Here is a 16,839-nt window from a genome sequence, read left to right on the forward strand (position 1 = left end):
GATTCTGAGCTGCCGGCAGTCGTGTTGTCCACCTCAGCCGCGGGGCTGCCCCGAGACGGGCGGCGCCTGACGGCCAGGCCGCGGGCCCTCCCGGCGGGGAGATCCCGGCCGGGGAAAGCGAGGGGACCCTGCGGTGTGCCGGGGCACAGCTGCTGCCACCGTAACACGAGATGCTAAGCCAGCAACTTAGCAAACTTGGAAATCGGTGCCGTCGGTCACCCTTGTCGTCGGTAATGAGGCCGGGGCACAGCAGGAGCAGGGGAGTGAGCACCGGCCGCCTGCTTCTGCCTCCACGTTAGCGGAGAAACTAAGAAATAACGACGGAGTTGTTCAGCGTGCAGGAATCTCGGGTGAAGAAGCGTGTATTGGTGGCTGCACGGCCAGCATACGTCACAGCCTCTTCACTTGAAACTAACGCTGGCTATGAGGCCCGCTCCTCCGGCCGGGACCTGGCAATTGCTGAGCAGCTTCTGAGAATCTTGTCATATGCCAAGAAAACAATAACTATTCCCTGCTGCTAAGTTCAAGCTGAGCACCTCTTTCTGAAATCAGTAATACTGCATACAGACTTGGAACAATCAGAAGGAGGTTAATGCATTTGAAAACAAACAGCTGGCTGTAAGAAAGTAACTGTCTACATTTAAATGCTAGCAGGAAGCAGAGAAAAGAGAAAATCTTCCAGTTTTGCCTGAAATACATCTGATAGATGAATTGAACTTGAATTTTCAGGTTACATTTAACTCATTATTCAAAGGTTTCCAACAGGTTTTAAATTACATGCTTTTTTGCAAAAGCAGAAAAACCTAGTTACGTACTTTGGTGTCAAGCTTTAACCTGAAGTACAAAAGGGAGACTGAATGTACGATTTAGAAGACTTGCCAAGAGAGTCTAAACATCAAATGACTGTGCAAAAAAAATAACTGAAAGTCCACCAAAATGACTGCAAACTGGGCACAGTGGGACAAAATACATTCAGTTGTACACACAGAGAAGGGCTCCACATTGCTCAGCACGTCAGGAAGCAGGTGCAGAGAGAAGTTGTTACGAAAGCATCCATGGAAATAGCATCTGTACATGTGTGCTATTTAAAACTAATTTAGATTTTTAATTTAAAAACAGGGAGATAAATACTGCTGGAAGTAACATTAGAATATCTTCACTCTTCATTATACATCGAAAACCTGAGAAACAGTAATTCATCTTTGTTATTCTGGCCCTTTAACGTACCTTAGAGCTTGTACTATAGCAGAAAAGCATTCTTATCGGGGCCCTGACAGTTAACAGTTTCTCTAAACTGCCTCTTCTGCTATCTAGGCTCTTCGCTCCCCTTTTCTAGGAATAACTTCACCAGCCTCCTTTTGGCCTCCTCTTCCCATCTCGGCTGATGTCCAAAGAGGTTCACAAAACCTTCATTACTTATAACAGAACTCTACCATCTTCATGCAGTAAATGTCCATTTAACAACCTCATATGAAATTAAAGAACTAACCACAAAATTAATTCTAAGAAAGTGTCCTTATAGCAGTGAAGTAATCTTGTTCTGGAGACAGCTAGCTAGAGTAGTAACTTTTCTTTGAAGCTGGGTGTTTTTGTTGTTGTTGTTGTTTAGGGTACCCTTGACTCTTTGAGCACTTCCTTAATTTGTCTTGTATAATTACTTCAAGACAGCCTGTACTTCTGTTTTAATTTATATTACCCAAATTGTGTTTTCATGCATTTATCTTTTCCTGTTGGAATATTTAGTCAATATGTTCCAAACCTCGGTGTTTTTCCTCTGTATAAGATAACATTTTTGTACTTCTTACGCAGTCCCTCTTTGGTGGTGATGCTGAAACCTATGATGTAGCTGCAACCTCTAAATCCATTTGCTCCAAATGAGATTTTCTTCCCTCGGGCATCCCAGCTGGTCTTTATACAGAATAGAGCCAAAGCAAAAAAAAAAAAAAAAAAAAAAAAAAAAAAAAAAAAAAAAATCAACGAGGAGGTGATTTTCACTTGCAAACTGCAAGGAACTATATGTAATTACAAAAAAGTAAGAGTATGGCAATCTGTATGTACAAACCTAGCCTCACTTCTCATTCACACAAATTAATTCTGAATTTTCTCAAACAGGCCTAATCTGTTAGTCAAAGCTGAGGAGAAAGATACTAGTACTTAGTCACTAAACATCCTCTGCATCTGGTTTGAGAGGAATTGTTGTTAGCTCTTGAATTATAGATTAAGTAGTATTGCTGCATGTATTTTCCTGTCAAATATCCGTGTGGACTGGTGTCTTCTGGCAGTAGTGCTGCATTAGATTTCTTTGGCTATCACATTTAATTATATGCATTACAACTTTAAAGCGGAACTACAGGAATTGCACACAGTTGTCTTTCTCATCCCAATTACTGAAGCATAAAATAAGTTTCAGCAGTTTAGGATTGCTTGATTCATGACTTCCTACTGTGAGATGCTTTCATTCCAGTATAGTCATATAATTTGTTGCTCTCTGTATGGTACAGAAGTAACAGGCTTCTCTAAATATAACCTCCTTAATTTCTGGGCGTATTGAACTGAATACAACTTGAATATTCAGTTTGAAATTACAGATTGTAATGTGAAATATAGCTTTTAACTGAAGTTTCTGAGGAACATTATCGACTTGGACCTCCTTTGAGCGGGAGGTGCACTAGATAACCTTTAAAGGTCCCTTCCAACATAAAATTATTCTATGATTCCTTGAGACTGTTAAGTAGATGTACCACTGCATAAGGAAAAACACCCCAAAAACTTTAGACAGACTAAATCAAAGGAATTTTTTTTTTTTCAGTGAGAGAATAATAAAAAAAATTTATTTGACATCATGGGGAATAATCAGAAGAATTTTTCAAAACTTTTTTCTAGCAAGAAGAAGATCAGACACTCTGGAGTCAAAGCAGATTGTCCAGCTTAAAACTGCTAATGGCACTCTCCATCTTTTTCATGTTGCCATTCTTCAAAAGATTGGATCTCCATCCAATTTCACCACCTAATATGGAGCAATCAAAAAAGATAATTCTGTGATTATATTGTTTGATAATGAAGAATTAAACACCTGATAATTCTGAAGCTTTTACTTACAGTGGTACATTTTGGGGTGAAGTCACAAACTATTAGGAAATTGTGTGAATTCACAATGTATTATGAATTTACTTTTACTGTCTACTGTAACTTTACTACTGTTCTTCCCTATACTTTGTTATTAAGACTGTCATACTGAATTATGAGTAGAATTTTACAGGATACCAGAATCTATAGCATTTTAAGCCAGGAAGTGAAAGACTTCTATTAATAAACTTTACAATATCTCTCTGAGGTAAAAAAATACTATGCACAGTTTATAGATTGGCTAATTGAGACATAGGTACTAAATGATAGCTCGAGGTTAAACAATGACTCAATAGCCAAAAAGAGCAACTGAGTTATAAAACAAAGAGCCTCCAACCTATCTTTTTTTTTCTTGCACAAGGTATTCATACCCTTATTTCAATTACAATGTATTTTCTTTTCTGAAAAGCAAAAACCTAATTAAAAAGTAAAAATCAATGTACTAGACCAGTCAAAGGGATTTAATGGGAATTATTCCCTCTACAAACATAGTTTCTGTATATGGCCAAATTGGGTTATGCAGGTCTTAAAATCTTGTCGGGGAAAAAATCCTACAAAAATAATTGACCAGATGTTATACATACTTTAAAATAAATTTCCTATATAAGTAAAGATCAGTAATATTACAACACTTACTTAAAGCCTGTTTGCAATCCAAACTGAGTGAAATAGCAACTCTCAGGCTGCCTTACTTGCATACGCTGTTGTTAGCGCTTCACTGTTAGAAGAAAAACGATTGTAAAATTGTACAGACAGCTCCCCATTGCTACTACTCATAAACCAAAATGAATATAAAGAAAAGCTAATTGTTATTGTATTCCAAAACCTGAAAAACAAAGAAGCTCAAACAGAACAGAATGGAACCATTCCAATAACTTAAAGTATCTGAAAAAAATGTCTGGATTGCCAGTTTGCAAGCACACTTACATATATTTCCTAGCTATTGAGTAAACAACATAGCTAACCTGCTGTTAGCTACGTATGCTCTGTCTAGGCCACATCCTGCAAAACTTAAAATGTTAGCCAAGACTCAAGTTTAAGCCATCACAGGCAGATATCAGCATATAAATTTCTAGCTTTTTCTGAAAACTAAAACAAAACGCATTGAATTGTGGTCTAATTTAGTTAACAAATCTTCTCCACACTCACTGCTACCAGAATCATCCTTCCTTCTTTTAGGTCCGAGGCATACAATATACACTACCCTTTTTGTATAGCAGCCCCACCCTGTGATTAGCAAAACGCTTTTACATACTTGTGAACAGAAAAAGTAACAGGAAATTTGGAGCCATGTTTTCCTTTGTACTTTCACTGTGCATCCAAACAGCTGCCTGCTCTTTGAAAGATAAATCTTGCCCCAATGTGGAAAATACTTAATTAAATCCTGCAAAAGACATCGATTTTCTTTTTTTGTAGTCTCTACCTCACCCACCCTGGCAGAGCTCCTTCACTGCATGTCACGACCAGTGCAATAGGGGAAGTTTCCCCTATGGAGAACAATAAACACGTCTGCAGACACAAGAGCTATACCGCGTCACACAGAACCTAAAAGAAGTAGCACAAGGAGCAGTGGGATTTTTGGTTTTCAGTGTAAAAAATAGGGACGCTCCCCCCCTGCCAATCACCTTTTAATTACACAGAGGGAGGCTGGCACAGGCAGAGATAAATACAACAGGTGGATCTCTGGATGCTCATGTGATGCTAATCTATGGTCTTGCATTAAACAGGATTAGAGGACATCCCCCTACATTAAAAGATGTAAATAAACATTTTGCTGTGCAGCCGCCGGGAGGCCGCCTGCTGCTGCAGCGTGGCAGTTTTCCGGCGCTTCCGACGACGCCGAAGCGTCGAGGCTTTCCGCTCGAAGGGGCAGATTTCGACTCAGAAATCCGCACGCACGCGTACAGGCCTGGCGGAGAGGAGAGCGAAAGGCGGCCCCTCTTCCTCAGGCGCCCGGGCGAAGGCCTGCCCCGCGCTGCGCGGCTCCCCGCGGAAGGGCGCGGAGCCGGGCCGGCCGCTCACAGCTCCCGCCTGAGGCGGCGCCGCGCGCCCTTCCCGCCGCGGCGGGCGCTCGCGGCGCTGCGCGCCAGGGGAGGCGGTTGCTTGCGCGAGGCGGGAGGTCAGCGTTAGGGAGAGAAGATGGAGGAAGAAGCGCGGGAGAGCCCGTGGGAAAGGGCAGGAGGGTGGCTGGGGCGGGCGACCAGCTGGGGCGTGAGGAAATGGCTGTCGAGGAGCTGGGGGCGGCTAGCGCCTCTCCGCCGTACCCCTCGCGGGCCCTGCGGAGAGCGAGGACCAGCGCCTGGGAGAGACCTGGTGCTGGCAGAGGGCCGGGGCTGGGCTGGCGCTGCGGGGCTGAGGCGGCTCTGGCCGGGGAGGCGACGGCTGAGGCAGCCGCGGGCTGCCTGGCGCGGAGCCTGGGGGCCAGGAGCGTGTGGGGATCTGTAGGTGGGTGCCTGGGGGCCGGCTCCTCAGCCGGTTACTGGTGGGGGGAGTCCGAAAGGCTCGCTTTACGCCTGAGGAGGCGGATGACTGGCCTGAACACTGAGCCTATTTCCTGGTTTTGTACATATATATAAAAAAAAAAATTATATTTATACTTATGTATAAAAGACATTATGGGGCGGTCAAGTTGCCAGCATGCTCGGCCCAGCTGCTTTGGTTGTGCAGGACCTGGTGCCCATTAGACCTGCTAGTGAGCCCTGGGCTGCAGCTGCTGCCTGACAGGACGGCTCTAGAAAGCCGCGTGTCCACAGGACCACATTCCTTCACTTACGTGATTCCCGTGGACTTCGTTCATCATTCATTACGGCCTCGTTTTTAGGTTTAGTGGGGATATTTCTTGCTAAATATTTATGTGTGCTAAAATGTAGTTTTTAGTAAAAGGTGGGAGAGTTGGAAATGCACTAATGGTTATGAGTCTAATGCCATGTTGAATTATGTTAGTTTGCTTACGAAATGCAGGCGCTAATAACAAGGTTTAGCTCATGGTAAATCTAAAGCTAAGGCCTAGGAGAACATTTTCTCTTGCAGAAGATAGTAATTATTCAGATATTTCCTGCTGGTTGTTACATTGTAGAAATTGTATTGAGGCATACATACGCAAATCTAGATATAAAATCATCTGAATTGTAAGATAAATGATAGGTGAGAGACAAGAAAGCAGGCACCTGAGCGAGAAATTATTTATTTTTCTGCTCTTGCCAGAAAAGCTAAGGAAGATTAAAAACGTTGCAGTTGTGTAAACACTATGTAGGTGTGCTGTATGGAGAGTGACAAATTATGAAACTTGCTTTTTTATGATTGTGTATGATTTTAATTGTTTATTAAAAGGTTATTTACATCATTACATGTGGAGGGAGCAGCTAGTGCATAATTTTGCTAATTCCTATGTTTTTGTCATTCTCTGAATAGAACTGGGATCAGGTCTACTCCTGTTGAATTGTGAATTGAACACCACTGAAAACAGCAAACTCTGTAATTTGATACGTTACAAAGTACTTCAGAAAATACGAGTTAACTTTTTTATTTTAGCATTAGCAAAATATTATGGATAGGAACTTTCAAGAAGAACAGTTTACAGGAGTTATTAAATTTACACCTCCTTTGTACAAACAACGCTACCAGTTCATTAAAGATTTAGTGGGGAAATACAAACCTAAGAAGGTTGGTATGTTTTGTCTTTTTACATTACAATTTGAAAAAAAGTTAACATTGGGTATCTCAGGAAGACAGGAAATGTGTAGATAACTTGCTGACCTAATTACCAAACAACAGTAGCAGAGGAGCTATTGTTAAAACTGAATTGCCTTAGCAGACACTTGATGATCAGGCTTTGTTTTTCAGGGGTGCGTGTAATTAATTGATGTGAAGAGGGGAAAATCTAAACAAAAAGAATGCCTTAGCCTGTTTTGGAAAGTAGGTGGCATTCTGGTTTTAATTTAATGCTGAGGATTTTGGTTCAAGCTGCTTTCATCATAGTTGGGTTTTGCTTTCTAGAGCTGTTAGTTCTGTATGCAGTATTGGGTTTACCTCATCATTCCCATGGATGTTCTCAGATGAGAAGTGACATTAGGAGTGTGGGATTATGTGAGGCTAACTCTCCTCCACTTTCTTAAGGTCTTGCCACCCCCTCCTTTTTCCTCCTCACTTCCCCCCTCCCCAATATACCAGGGCTCTTGTTTTGATACTCATTTTGAAAAGTTAAATAATTTAAGTAATGTTGTGTAGTGTTTGCTCTTTTCTAGTATGTCCTCCCCCCCAGCACCTCCTCCCAAAATGCAAAAAGTAATGTCTTAGGGAGCGTGCAAGAAAATGATGAGAAATGCACCTGCAGTGTGCTCACATAATCATACTTCTAGTATCTAATAAAAATCTAATCCAGCCTGTGAGGTCATGGCACTGTAATCTGCTTTTAAATAGAACGTATTCAGGAGTGTTGCATCTGTATTTAAAGTTTTGAATTTTCTGATTTAGGATGTAAAATGGGAGGGAAGGAGGAGAGGGTAAACTTTCTGTTTACCCACAGGGTAGAGGTAAGCTGAAGAGAAACAATTCAGGATTTTCACACTGAGAACTGAGCAGTGTACTTCAACCTTGACTTAGCCTGAGAAAGAACAGTGGGGTTTGGTTTGTGTACTCAACTACCTCTTAAGCTTACAGGAAAGAATACCTATTATGTATTTGACTTTGTGGTCTGAATATCTCCAGCCTTCCCCACTTAAACTTTAGATTGAGCCTGTAAACTTGTTCTATGCAGATCCTTTGCTGCTAACCTGGCTGCTGGTAAGCCTGTTCTCAGTGTTTTGGATGGAGAGCAGTCCAGTGAAAAGCAGTGTTGAATGTGAAAATTGCTACAGCTTTAATACTTAAAATCATACCTTACTGTTATTTGAGGGAATATGCCTTCATATGGAGGACATTCTCCAGAGTCGGTGGGATGTTCTACATGTACTTGTTTATAGCTGTAATAACAAAAGGTTAATCCCTTTAAAACATCTTGTAGGATCTTCATACAAATTTTTTTAAAAGAGTTTTCAAATCCATGTCTATCCTGCTTGCAACTGTGAATTTTAGTTATGATTGTGAAACACGTTATTTTATTATTAAAAAGTTATTTTGACATAAATATGGAATTTTTATTTTATGAAAGTCTCTGAAATTACTTGGAAATATGCAGCATTTACACATTATTTAATATCTAATTTACAGGTGGCAGATTTAGGATGTGCTGACTGCACGCTTCTCTGGATGCTGAAATTCTGCAGTTGCATTGAAGTGTTAGCTGGGCTAGATATCTGTGCAAGTGTAATGAAAGAGAAAATGTAAGCTCTTGCATTGTGTTAATTTAAGGTTTGTATTTGGCTTGACCTAGTGGCACATTACATCATTCTTTGTAAAGAATTTCAAAATGAGTGTAAATGCAGAAATACCAGCTTGGTGAATGAAGAACTATCCATTGTTGTTAATTAGTTACATTGCACCTGTGTCTGGGAATTACTGCGCTGTAGATGCCCATAACATGCCCTAATGTAGCAAAGGTCCAAGTCGTGGAATGGCCCTGAAGGTGTGTACATCTGAGCAATACACTGTTTGTAAAGGTACTAATACATTGTATTAGTAATTTTTGTAAACATGAAGGACAACTGCTGGATTAACTCTTCTGCTCTTTCTGTCCTATTGTAGATAGTCATAAAAAGTGTTTGTATTAGAAATTCTTTTTTTAATCCCTGTAAAATAGTTAACCTTTTTGAGATTTACAAGGTATCTATGTAGGGTGTTAGCTAGTTCAGTTAAATGCACAATTTATCTTGTCCTAAAGTCCTTTCTATCACATGGTGTTTTTAATACTTTTGTAGGCATAGGTTGTCTCCTCTTCCTGTTGATTATTTGCAACCAGCTGAAAGATGCCTAACTGTTACCTTGCATCATGGTTCAGTCGCCCATAAAGATCCTTGCATGCTTGGTTTTGACTTGGTAACATGTATTGAACTGTGAGTATTAGGCCAACGTTTTTCTAAGTTCATTAGGGTTCAGTCTGGAATTTTGTCCATGCTCTAAACAGACTTGATCACACCTTTCAAGTAGAATGTGGCATCTTCTAACTTGTGTTTAACCTCTAACTTAAATTAACCATACTAAGAAATTCAAGTGGTGCTAGATTATGGTGGAAAAAGGATATTGATGAAAAAGTACAAAATGCAAGAGGAAATTTTCTCACAAAACCCTCTAAGCTGCCACTCAGCCACAGTGCCAGTGCTAATATTGCAGAGCTAAGCTTAAAATTACAAGGTACAGATACGCGTTTGGGTTTTTTTTGACTGGTTGTTAAGAAGATTAAAATATAGTGGGGTGTTTTTAGACGTACATAAACTTACTCTTTACAGAATAGAGCACCTGGAAGAATCAGAATTAAAGAAGTTTCCTGAAGTGGTGTTTGGTTTCATGGCTCCAGGCATAGTTGTGATCACTACTCCAAATTCTGAATTTAACCCTTTGCTTCCAGGAGTGACATTATTCAGGCATCCAGACCACAAATTTGAATGGAATCGAGTGCAATTTCAAAGCTGGTAAGTTTACTGAACATCGTATGCAGGCAGCTTTGAGTGCTCAGTAATGTGAGAAAGGAATAGCTATACATTTTCAGAACGGTTTGTGTATGTGGTTTGGTGTCAGTGGAGTTTCACACCTACTGATTTGGTGGAAGATTTCTTTGCTGTTATGAATAGTTAAGCACACTCTGTGGGTTTTGCATTTTGTGATGGTTGTTAAGTTGGCTTGCTTTTGCTGTAAATGCTCTGCAAAAACATTTAAAACTTTTACTTTCCTTTTTATATATCTTTATTACAATTAATGCATTTGAAGTGTAAGGTATTAATTAACCTTTTCACATAATAATACCCTGCTATAGAAATGCTTCATAAAAATCTAAGAAATGTGCTCACTATGTATGATGTGTAATCAAAGCACTCAATTAGTCCAGACCCCTCTGTAAGAGTATGCAAGCAGATTTATCAAATAATCACGCTAGCAGAGCATGTTGAATGAAGTTAAGGATAGTCTAGTGGATCATGGCACAGTGAAAGATTTTATGCAAAACGTATGTACGTGACAGAGGATTGCATGAGATGTATCTTACTCTTAATATCAGTAGATGTAATAAAAACAAAATGAAGAGGGAATAGGATATATATCCTGTGATAACATTCAACTGTCAGGCGGTTGTGGAAGAAAATATATGGTACAGTAAAGGATGTCATACTTCAATAGCCAACTCTTGGTCGGAAATTGTATCTTGGAAAATTTGCCCCTTAAATTAGGTTGTTTCTGCCATAGACGTTAAAGTATGCAGTGATTTTTGAGTATATAGTTTTACAAAGCTTGAAGCATATATTTTTCCCTAAATAATGATACTAAAACCTGCCTGCATTATTAGCTAAAGGATTAATACCTTAGAGACCATTTATATGACTTAAAGTAAATTTACATTTTGCTTTTTGATATATGTGAATTAAAAATATTGATATCACTGAAGGAGTGATATTTTTTGAGCTGCAAATTTGAGAAAGTTTTACGTTTGTGTTGTGAAATATAAATATTGCAATATTCTCTAAAATACATGAGATATGAATTTAGCTTACTACTTTTTCATGGAGAATGATGCAGGTAGGTAGTGCCATTTTAGTTCCCTGCCTCATCACTTTTTTCACACTGGCTGATGTACAGTACTACAAGATTGGTTTTCATTTAGATGTCAGGCACATTGTTGTAACCTTGATTAGGTAGACTTTACTCTATACATTCACAACAAACGTGACTTTTTTTTTTTCCTATTAACTCGTCTCTTGTGGTTTTGGGGTGTGTATGTTTTTAATGGGTTCTCAAATAATTTTGTTCTCTAAAATTGGTAGGTTTTAGCTCATTTTCAGTGCATTTAAGACAGTGAGTAAGCAACTGTGAACATGCATATTCTATGCAGATATTTTAGAAATAACAGTAATGTTTGGCTGCCTAAATTATACTAAATGATTCAGACTATGGTAGGCATATGATTACAGCTCTGATTCAGCAAGTTTTGACAGTGCTTATCTTCAGGCATGTGAGTATTATTAGAGAAATTATGCTCAGGCATTCACAGGCTCAGGGTCTTGCTTCTGTTGGAGAATGCATCTTTATCCCATTAAAAGACGAATGTTTAGTATGATCGGAATAATTTCTCTTTCTTAGGGCTCTAGAGACTGCCAGATGCTATGATTACTCAGTGGAATTTACTGGTGTGGGGCACCCACCAACAGGAATGGAGAATGTTGGGTTTTGTACCCAAATAGGTGTGTTTATTAGAAAATATCCTCAAACCAGTGAATCTGCTCAGTCTGAGAAACCCACTGAAGCAGTTTACAAAACGGTAAGTATTATTTTCTTCGTTTAGGAGTATGAATAAAGAGTAAAATTTTCTATGACCTGCCTGTGAAAGTGTTCTTACTGTGGTCTACTATTGCTATCCAGTCTTAGCTCTGATTAACACACACCATCAGATCAAAAGAATCTGAGTCCATGATTTCTGTTTCTAATTGTGTAAAGGCCTTTAACTTTTAGGTTATTTGCTAAATAGCAATATGGATAATCATTATTATTTTAGCGTACTGTTATCCTTAGAATGAGAATTCTCCTTTCCACCAGATATACTGAGACACTATTTTTACAGTTGTTCCTCATTCATTTTTTCATCATGTGATTGTTGGCACTGACACATTTTTCAGATACGTAAAAAATAAAAAGCATAAAAAAGCATTTCAAACAGAGTGTATGTTTTGAAGAACTGCAGAGTCTTGTCAAATATATTACCAGAAGGAAGGCATTTCCCAGAAATTGGATTGGCAGGACCTGTTTTGTGTGGTTTGCCTTACTCAGTAGCATTTGATGTTACACCCTAATCTCGGTGTTTTCAGGTAGCCAGTTCTGGTTTTTGCAGAGGCATGGGATCTTGCCAAGTACCCCGTTCTCCAGTGGTGCACAGCAACCCTTTTTGGTTTTTTAGCACTAAATGGCTTTCACTTTAGATAACATCAAATATGTTTTTTGTAAAGTACTCTACTCTGTGTTGCAGTGTGTCACACCGACAAAGCCTAATGCATGTAAGTGCTGTGTGGTATAAATCAAAGGACTTTTTTTTTTTTTTTCAGAGATAACATGAAGTAATAATGCAAAAAGAGAAGTATATTGGGGGGGGTGTCAGTCTTATGAGGCCTTAAATTATTTGTTTCAGTGAACATATTCTAATATTTCACTTCTTTTTTTAAAGATGCATCTGTATCTTCAAGTGACTTGTGACCTGAAGTGAAATGTAAAGTGATGTTATGGGAATGTGTTTTGTAGTTTCCAAGCTATAAAGACATTCTATACATTTGAATTTTCACCTGCCATCTACTGCCCTTAATAGAATCATGAAGTGCTCTTTAATACCCAGCAGACTTGGAAATATGTCTAGGTGACTGACATGTACTAGAAATTGCTCTCATTATCTTCTGTTACAGGGTCATTATGGAGGGAGTTTTGACATCAGTATCCTTTGAGTTTAAACAAGAGTGTTATATCTCATGTGCTACTTATCAAACCTGGACTATCAAACTAACTTTTATTTTATTATGTAACTAATTTATGGGAATAAATCAACATTTCAAGATGTAATCAGAAAGTAAGAAGAAGTAGTTATAGACCGTGGAACTTCAGTGGTAGTGTGTTGGTATAAAGCACTTCCTAGTAAACTAGTGGGAATGAGATGGCCTGCCTACTTTCCGTAATTGCCTTGGAGTATATCTCAGTGTAGAACATACTACAGGTTCACAGATTTTGATTTCACATTTTATTTTTTAGCATTCTCTGCATCTGTGAGAGCATATTTAATGTTTTACTCTGAAAACAAAATGAAAGACATAGCTGCAGTCGTGGTTTCCAGATGACAGTTCAGAAGAAGTTTAGAATCTAAGTAGCTGTGGAACTGTCACCAGAGCCTCATTATGAGTAATGTGGAAAGTAAGAGAGTGATTAAAAGGAATTAAAGAATTGCAGGGCTTCACCTTGCCTGATCTGCAAGTATAGCTTGCAGAGATAAGCCTGATTTTTTTTGAAGTTCCGTTAACTTATCTAATTGCCATTGTAGTTGTAATACATAAAATCAGGTCATATTGTCTAGTTTTTCTGTTATCTGAAAATGTTTAAAGTAATAAGCAAACCAGGATTGAATAAAAAATTATGTTCACATTTTTAGAAGCTCTTTTTGACAAACAAAATCTGAGCCTATAATAATGATAAACATTTTTTGTGTTCTTGTATGTTGTAAAGGTCTTCAAAGCAGTGTATCCAAGTCTTAAAGATGAGAAGTACCTGCAGAATGTGGTGGTCAGTGAAGTTATTTTCACAGCACAAATCATTAAGCAAAGTCTGCTGGACCGTTTAATGTCAGAACATGAGGAGTATAATGATGATCCTACGGAGAGAAAATCCAAATTCCAGCCTTCAATGAACTGTTTTTCAGACGATCTCAGAAAACTGGTTGTTGAAAAAAGCATGGAACCATTTATCAATGGAAATGTGGTTTATATACCTCTTACAACAATCTTTTCTTTTCCCAAAGTGAATCGACTTTGTGGTACATTTGAGAAGTTATGCAAGCTTATTGCTGGCAAGGTCACACTGAGCAGTGATGGTTCTGCTGTGATGTTCAATACCGAACATGAAAACGAAGAGAATTAGATCACAGATTTCTCATACAAAGTTCAGTTAAAGTAATGAAAGTATTTTTTTAGTAGCTGTCAAACGGTGTGTTCTGTATGCTAACTAGAACCACAAAATCTTTTCTAAACCTTCCAGTATTTATCCATCATCACCTCTCTCATTTAGTGAAGATGAGCGCTTCTGACAAAGATCGCAGTAATTCGTAGGGTTTTGAAGTAAAGTATCAGGGGCTAAAAGAAAAGAATTAATTTCTGTGAAGAAAAATGTTAAGTATTTCTGTTTGTTTTCTGTTACCATATTGTAGCTATCATGACTAGATTATTTTTGGTAATCTTTTGTTAGCTCCAAGGATAGTTGATGATAAGACAGAACTGTGTTGTTGTGCTGAATAATATGAGTCAGACATAGGTTTAGGGCAAGTTTTTTCTTAATAGAATAAAATTTATAGAGCCTTTTTCAAGATGAGCACCTACTCAGCCTTCGTGAAAACCAAATAGTGTTCCAGATAAATTGGAATATGCTACAAACATTTATAGCTCAGTAAATTCAATACTCGGGAAGAGTGCCATGATGTTGGATGTAAGGTGGGGAAAAAAGGTAGATTTAGCCCTATTGTTTTATCCAGTTTCTTGATAACTACTGCTTGGGAAATAACGTGCATCCTGTTACTTTCCAGAAGCTGAATTTAAGTAATTTGAAACTGGTATCTTTGACTCTTCTGTTTTTGAAAAAATAAAAAAATCTGTCATTGTGAATGCTAACCTGGCCCCGGTGTACCTGAAAAAAAAAACTTCTGTGTTTTCATGTGCAGCTGTTGTCCATAAAGTCTTGACAACACATTCAGCAGAAATGAAAAGCAGAGGTGTTATAGATAGTGGAGCTTACTGGCTTGGCCAAGTAGAGCTGAATTGTATGTGTAAATGCACAGTAAGCAAATGTTAGACGATGGACTTATGAAGACAGAAATTTTGAAGGATGCACAAGATTGGCTTGTTCATAAAGGATTAATGAAGCAACACACTGCAGTTCTTTTTAAGTTTCTATGTATACCCAAATATTTTTAATCAATAATTTTAATATCTCAACTGAGTATTTCTTAGGAGTAAAGAGATAGTTAATTAAAAGGCCTCATTCCGTGTATGTTTCACAATGTCATTGGCAGCTTTGAATGAGCTAGTATTACCAGAACTGACTTCATGTTTGTGAAACATGAAAGTTACACAACTTTATGAAAATAAAAAATTCTGTGTAAGGCCTGACTGTTTCTTAAAGAAGATGAGTGCATTCTACCTTCTAAATTTTTGGAATTCACTTCAGATGATTAAGGTGAAAGATCAGACATAAAGGGAAAAGGCAGCTGTAATTCTCTGAATTGAGAAATGGTACAGAATCTCTAACAGGTTGAGTTTCAGGGAAAGAAGAATGATCTGCAGTGCTCTGTCATACTGAATGATTAAAAAAATGCTTACTTAATAAGCATTGTCTTTTGTGGGAGATTTTTCTCCTACAACAAATAAACATGGATTATTAAAAATTAATTTAACAGAATATTTAGAATTAATTTAATTACAATTAATCTTTAATACGATATTTAGAATGGTTTCACTTTTTTTGACATTGTGATATGAACTTGCCACAGTTGGTGTGTTAAAATATATGTAAAATTCAGAATTGGTAAATATTCTTTGGACACTAATAAGCATAGCTGTTTGAGAGTAGCATTAGTTTGTTATGAGAAAATATCTCTGCAGTTCACTATATGGTTTACTATAGTTAGAAGATTGTTGGACCACAGAACTTCTTCCTGTGTTGTTTCTTCTTGAAACATTGTATCTTTAGTGTACTTTATAGCATGATCACTGTAAAACGAGGAAAAGGAAAGAGGAGGACCTGTCAGATTTGGAATGAGATTTGCCTTGAATTTTGTATTCAGGTAACATCTAATTACAGGAATGTCTTGTGAACAGACAGCAATGTATATGAATACATGCTTGTTTTTCTTCAAAACATTATACCCTTAAGGCTTTGTACCTACTTTTGGAAAATGGTTTATGTGAATATTTGGTGGACTGATGTGAAGGGGCCTAAACAGTAATCCAATTTTTAAGGGGTTCATGGATCCTCTCCCCCTTCTTTGTAACAGGGTTTAGTTTTTAATGATAGCTAGGGGAAATACAAATTCTTACATTCTTGCTTATGCCTTGCCTGGGGAAAATCTGCAGTCAACCTACAGATGTTTGGCTCTGCGTTCACAGTGTTCCTTAGTATACGTATGTGTACTGAAACTGAAGAAGCTATTATGTATCATATACAGAAGTGCTATTTAGAGTATATACATTTTAATTGAGACTGCTAGCTTTTACTAAAACAAGCTACACTATTTTGTGTTTCAGCTTTCCAGGTTTCCGCTGGCTTAAATTAATTTTAATTAAGATTTTCTTTAAAGTACTGAAGTAGCTGTCTTTTCAGGAGCAGTTAAACCCTTTCACAGGATTCACTGTGCATAGCTCTTCATTATCAGGTTGGTCTTTTGATTAAACTATTATGCATATTTATGAATAAACACAGTATTTATTGTGTCCCACTTAAACTTGCAGTTTGAAACTGATAAAGGTCAATTCTGATGTCTCAAATCAGGATGCTGAAAGGAAGTTTATGAAGATGAAATGTTTTAGACTGCATGTGGCAATATCACTGACCAGGAGATGGCACACCCATCTCAAAACAGATCAACCTTAGGTTGTTCAAAACTGTAAAATCCAAATAAAGTAGATTAAAAAACAATAAAAAAAACCCCAAACAACAACAACAAAAAAACCCACCACAAAACCAGAACAACAGTGCAATATCCTGAATATACGGGGAATAACTTGATAGCTATTGAGCAAGTTAGTAGGGATAGATTATGGTCAGAATAGCTGAACAGAATGTTTCTGATCAGTGTTTTAAATTAATAATAATAAAATGAGAAAGTGGTATAAA

General features: G+C 38.0%; 2 protein-coding genes across 2 annotated transcripts in view; one reads left to right on the forward strand and one right to left on the reverse strand.

The window, feature by feature from the left end:
- Window positions 1-2,804: 2,804 nt before the first annotated feature.
- EEIG2 (EEIG family member 2) overlaps window positions 2,805-16,839 on the reverse strand; it is a 46,891-nt gene continuing 32,856 nt past the window's right edge. Inside the window, exon 11 of the mRNA XM_050900571.1 lies at window positions 2,805-3,007. Within this exon, the coding sequence (XP_050756528.1) occupies window positions 3,001-3,007 (7 nt within the window). The 3' untranslated portion in view covers window positions 2,805-3,000. The remainder of the gene's footprint in view (window positions 3,008-16,839) is intronic.
- HENMT1 (HEN methyltransferase 1) lies at window positions 5,209-15,294 on the forward strand. The gene is made up of 7 exons (XM_050900573.1): window positions 5,209-5,245; window positions 6,538-6,789; window positions 8,335-8,447; window positions 8,982-9,116; window positions 9,510-9,692; window positions 11,350-11,527; window positions 13,465-15,294. The coding sequence occupies exons 2-7, from the start codon at window positions 6,673-6,675 to the stop codon at window positions 13,873-13,875; spliced, it is 1,137 nt and encodes a 378-aa protein (XP_050756530.1). The 5' UTR covers window positions 5,209-5,245; window positions 6,538-6,672; the 3' UTR covers window positions 13,876-15,294.

Source organism: Gymnogyps californianus, chromosome 8 (genome assembly GCF_018139145.2).
Source record: "Gymnogyps californianus isolate 813 chromosome 8, ASM1813914v2, whole genome shotgun sequence".
Lineage (NCBI taxonomy): Eukaryota > Metazoa > Chordata > Aves > Accipitriformes > Cathartidae > Gymnogyps > Gymnogyps californianus.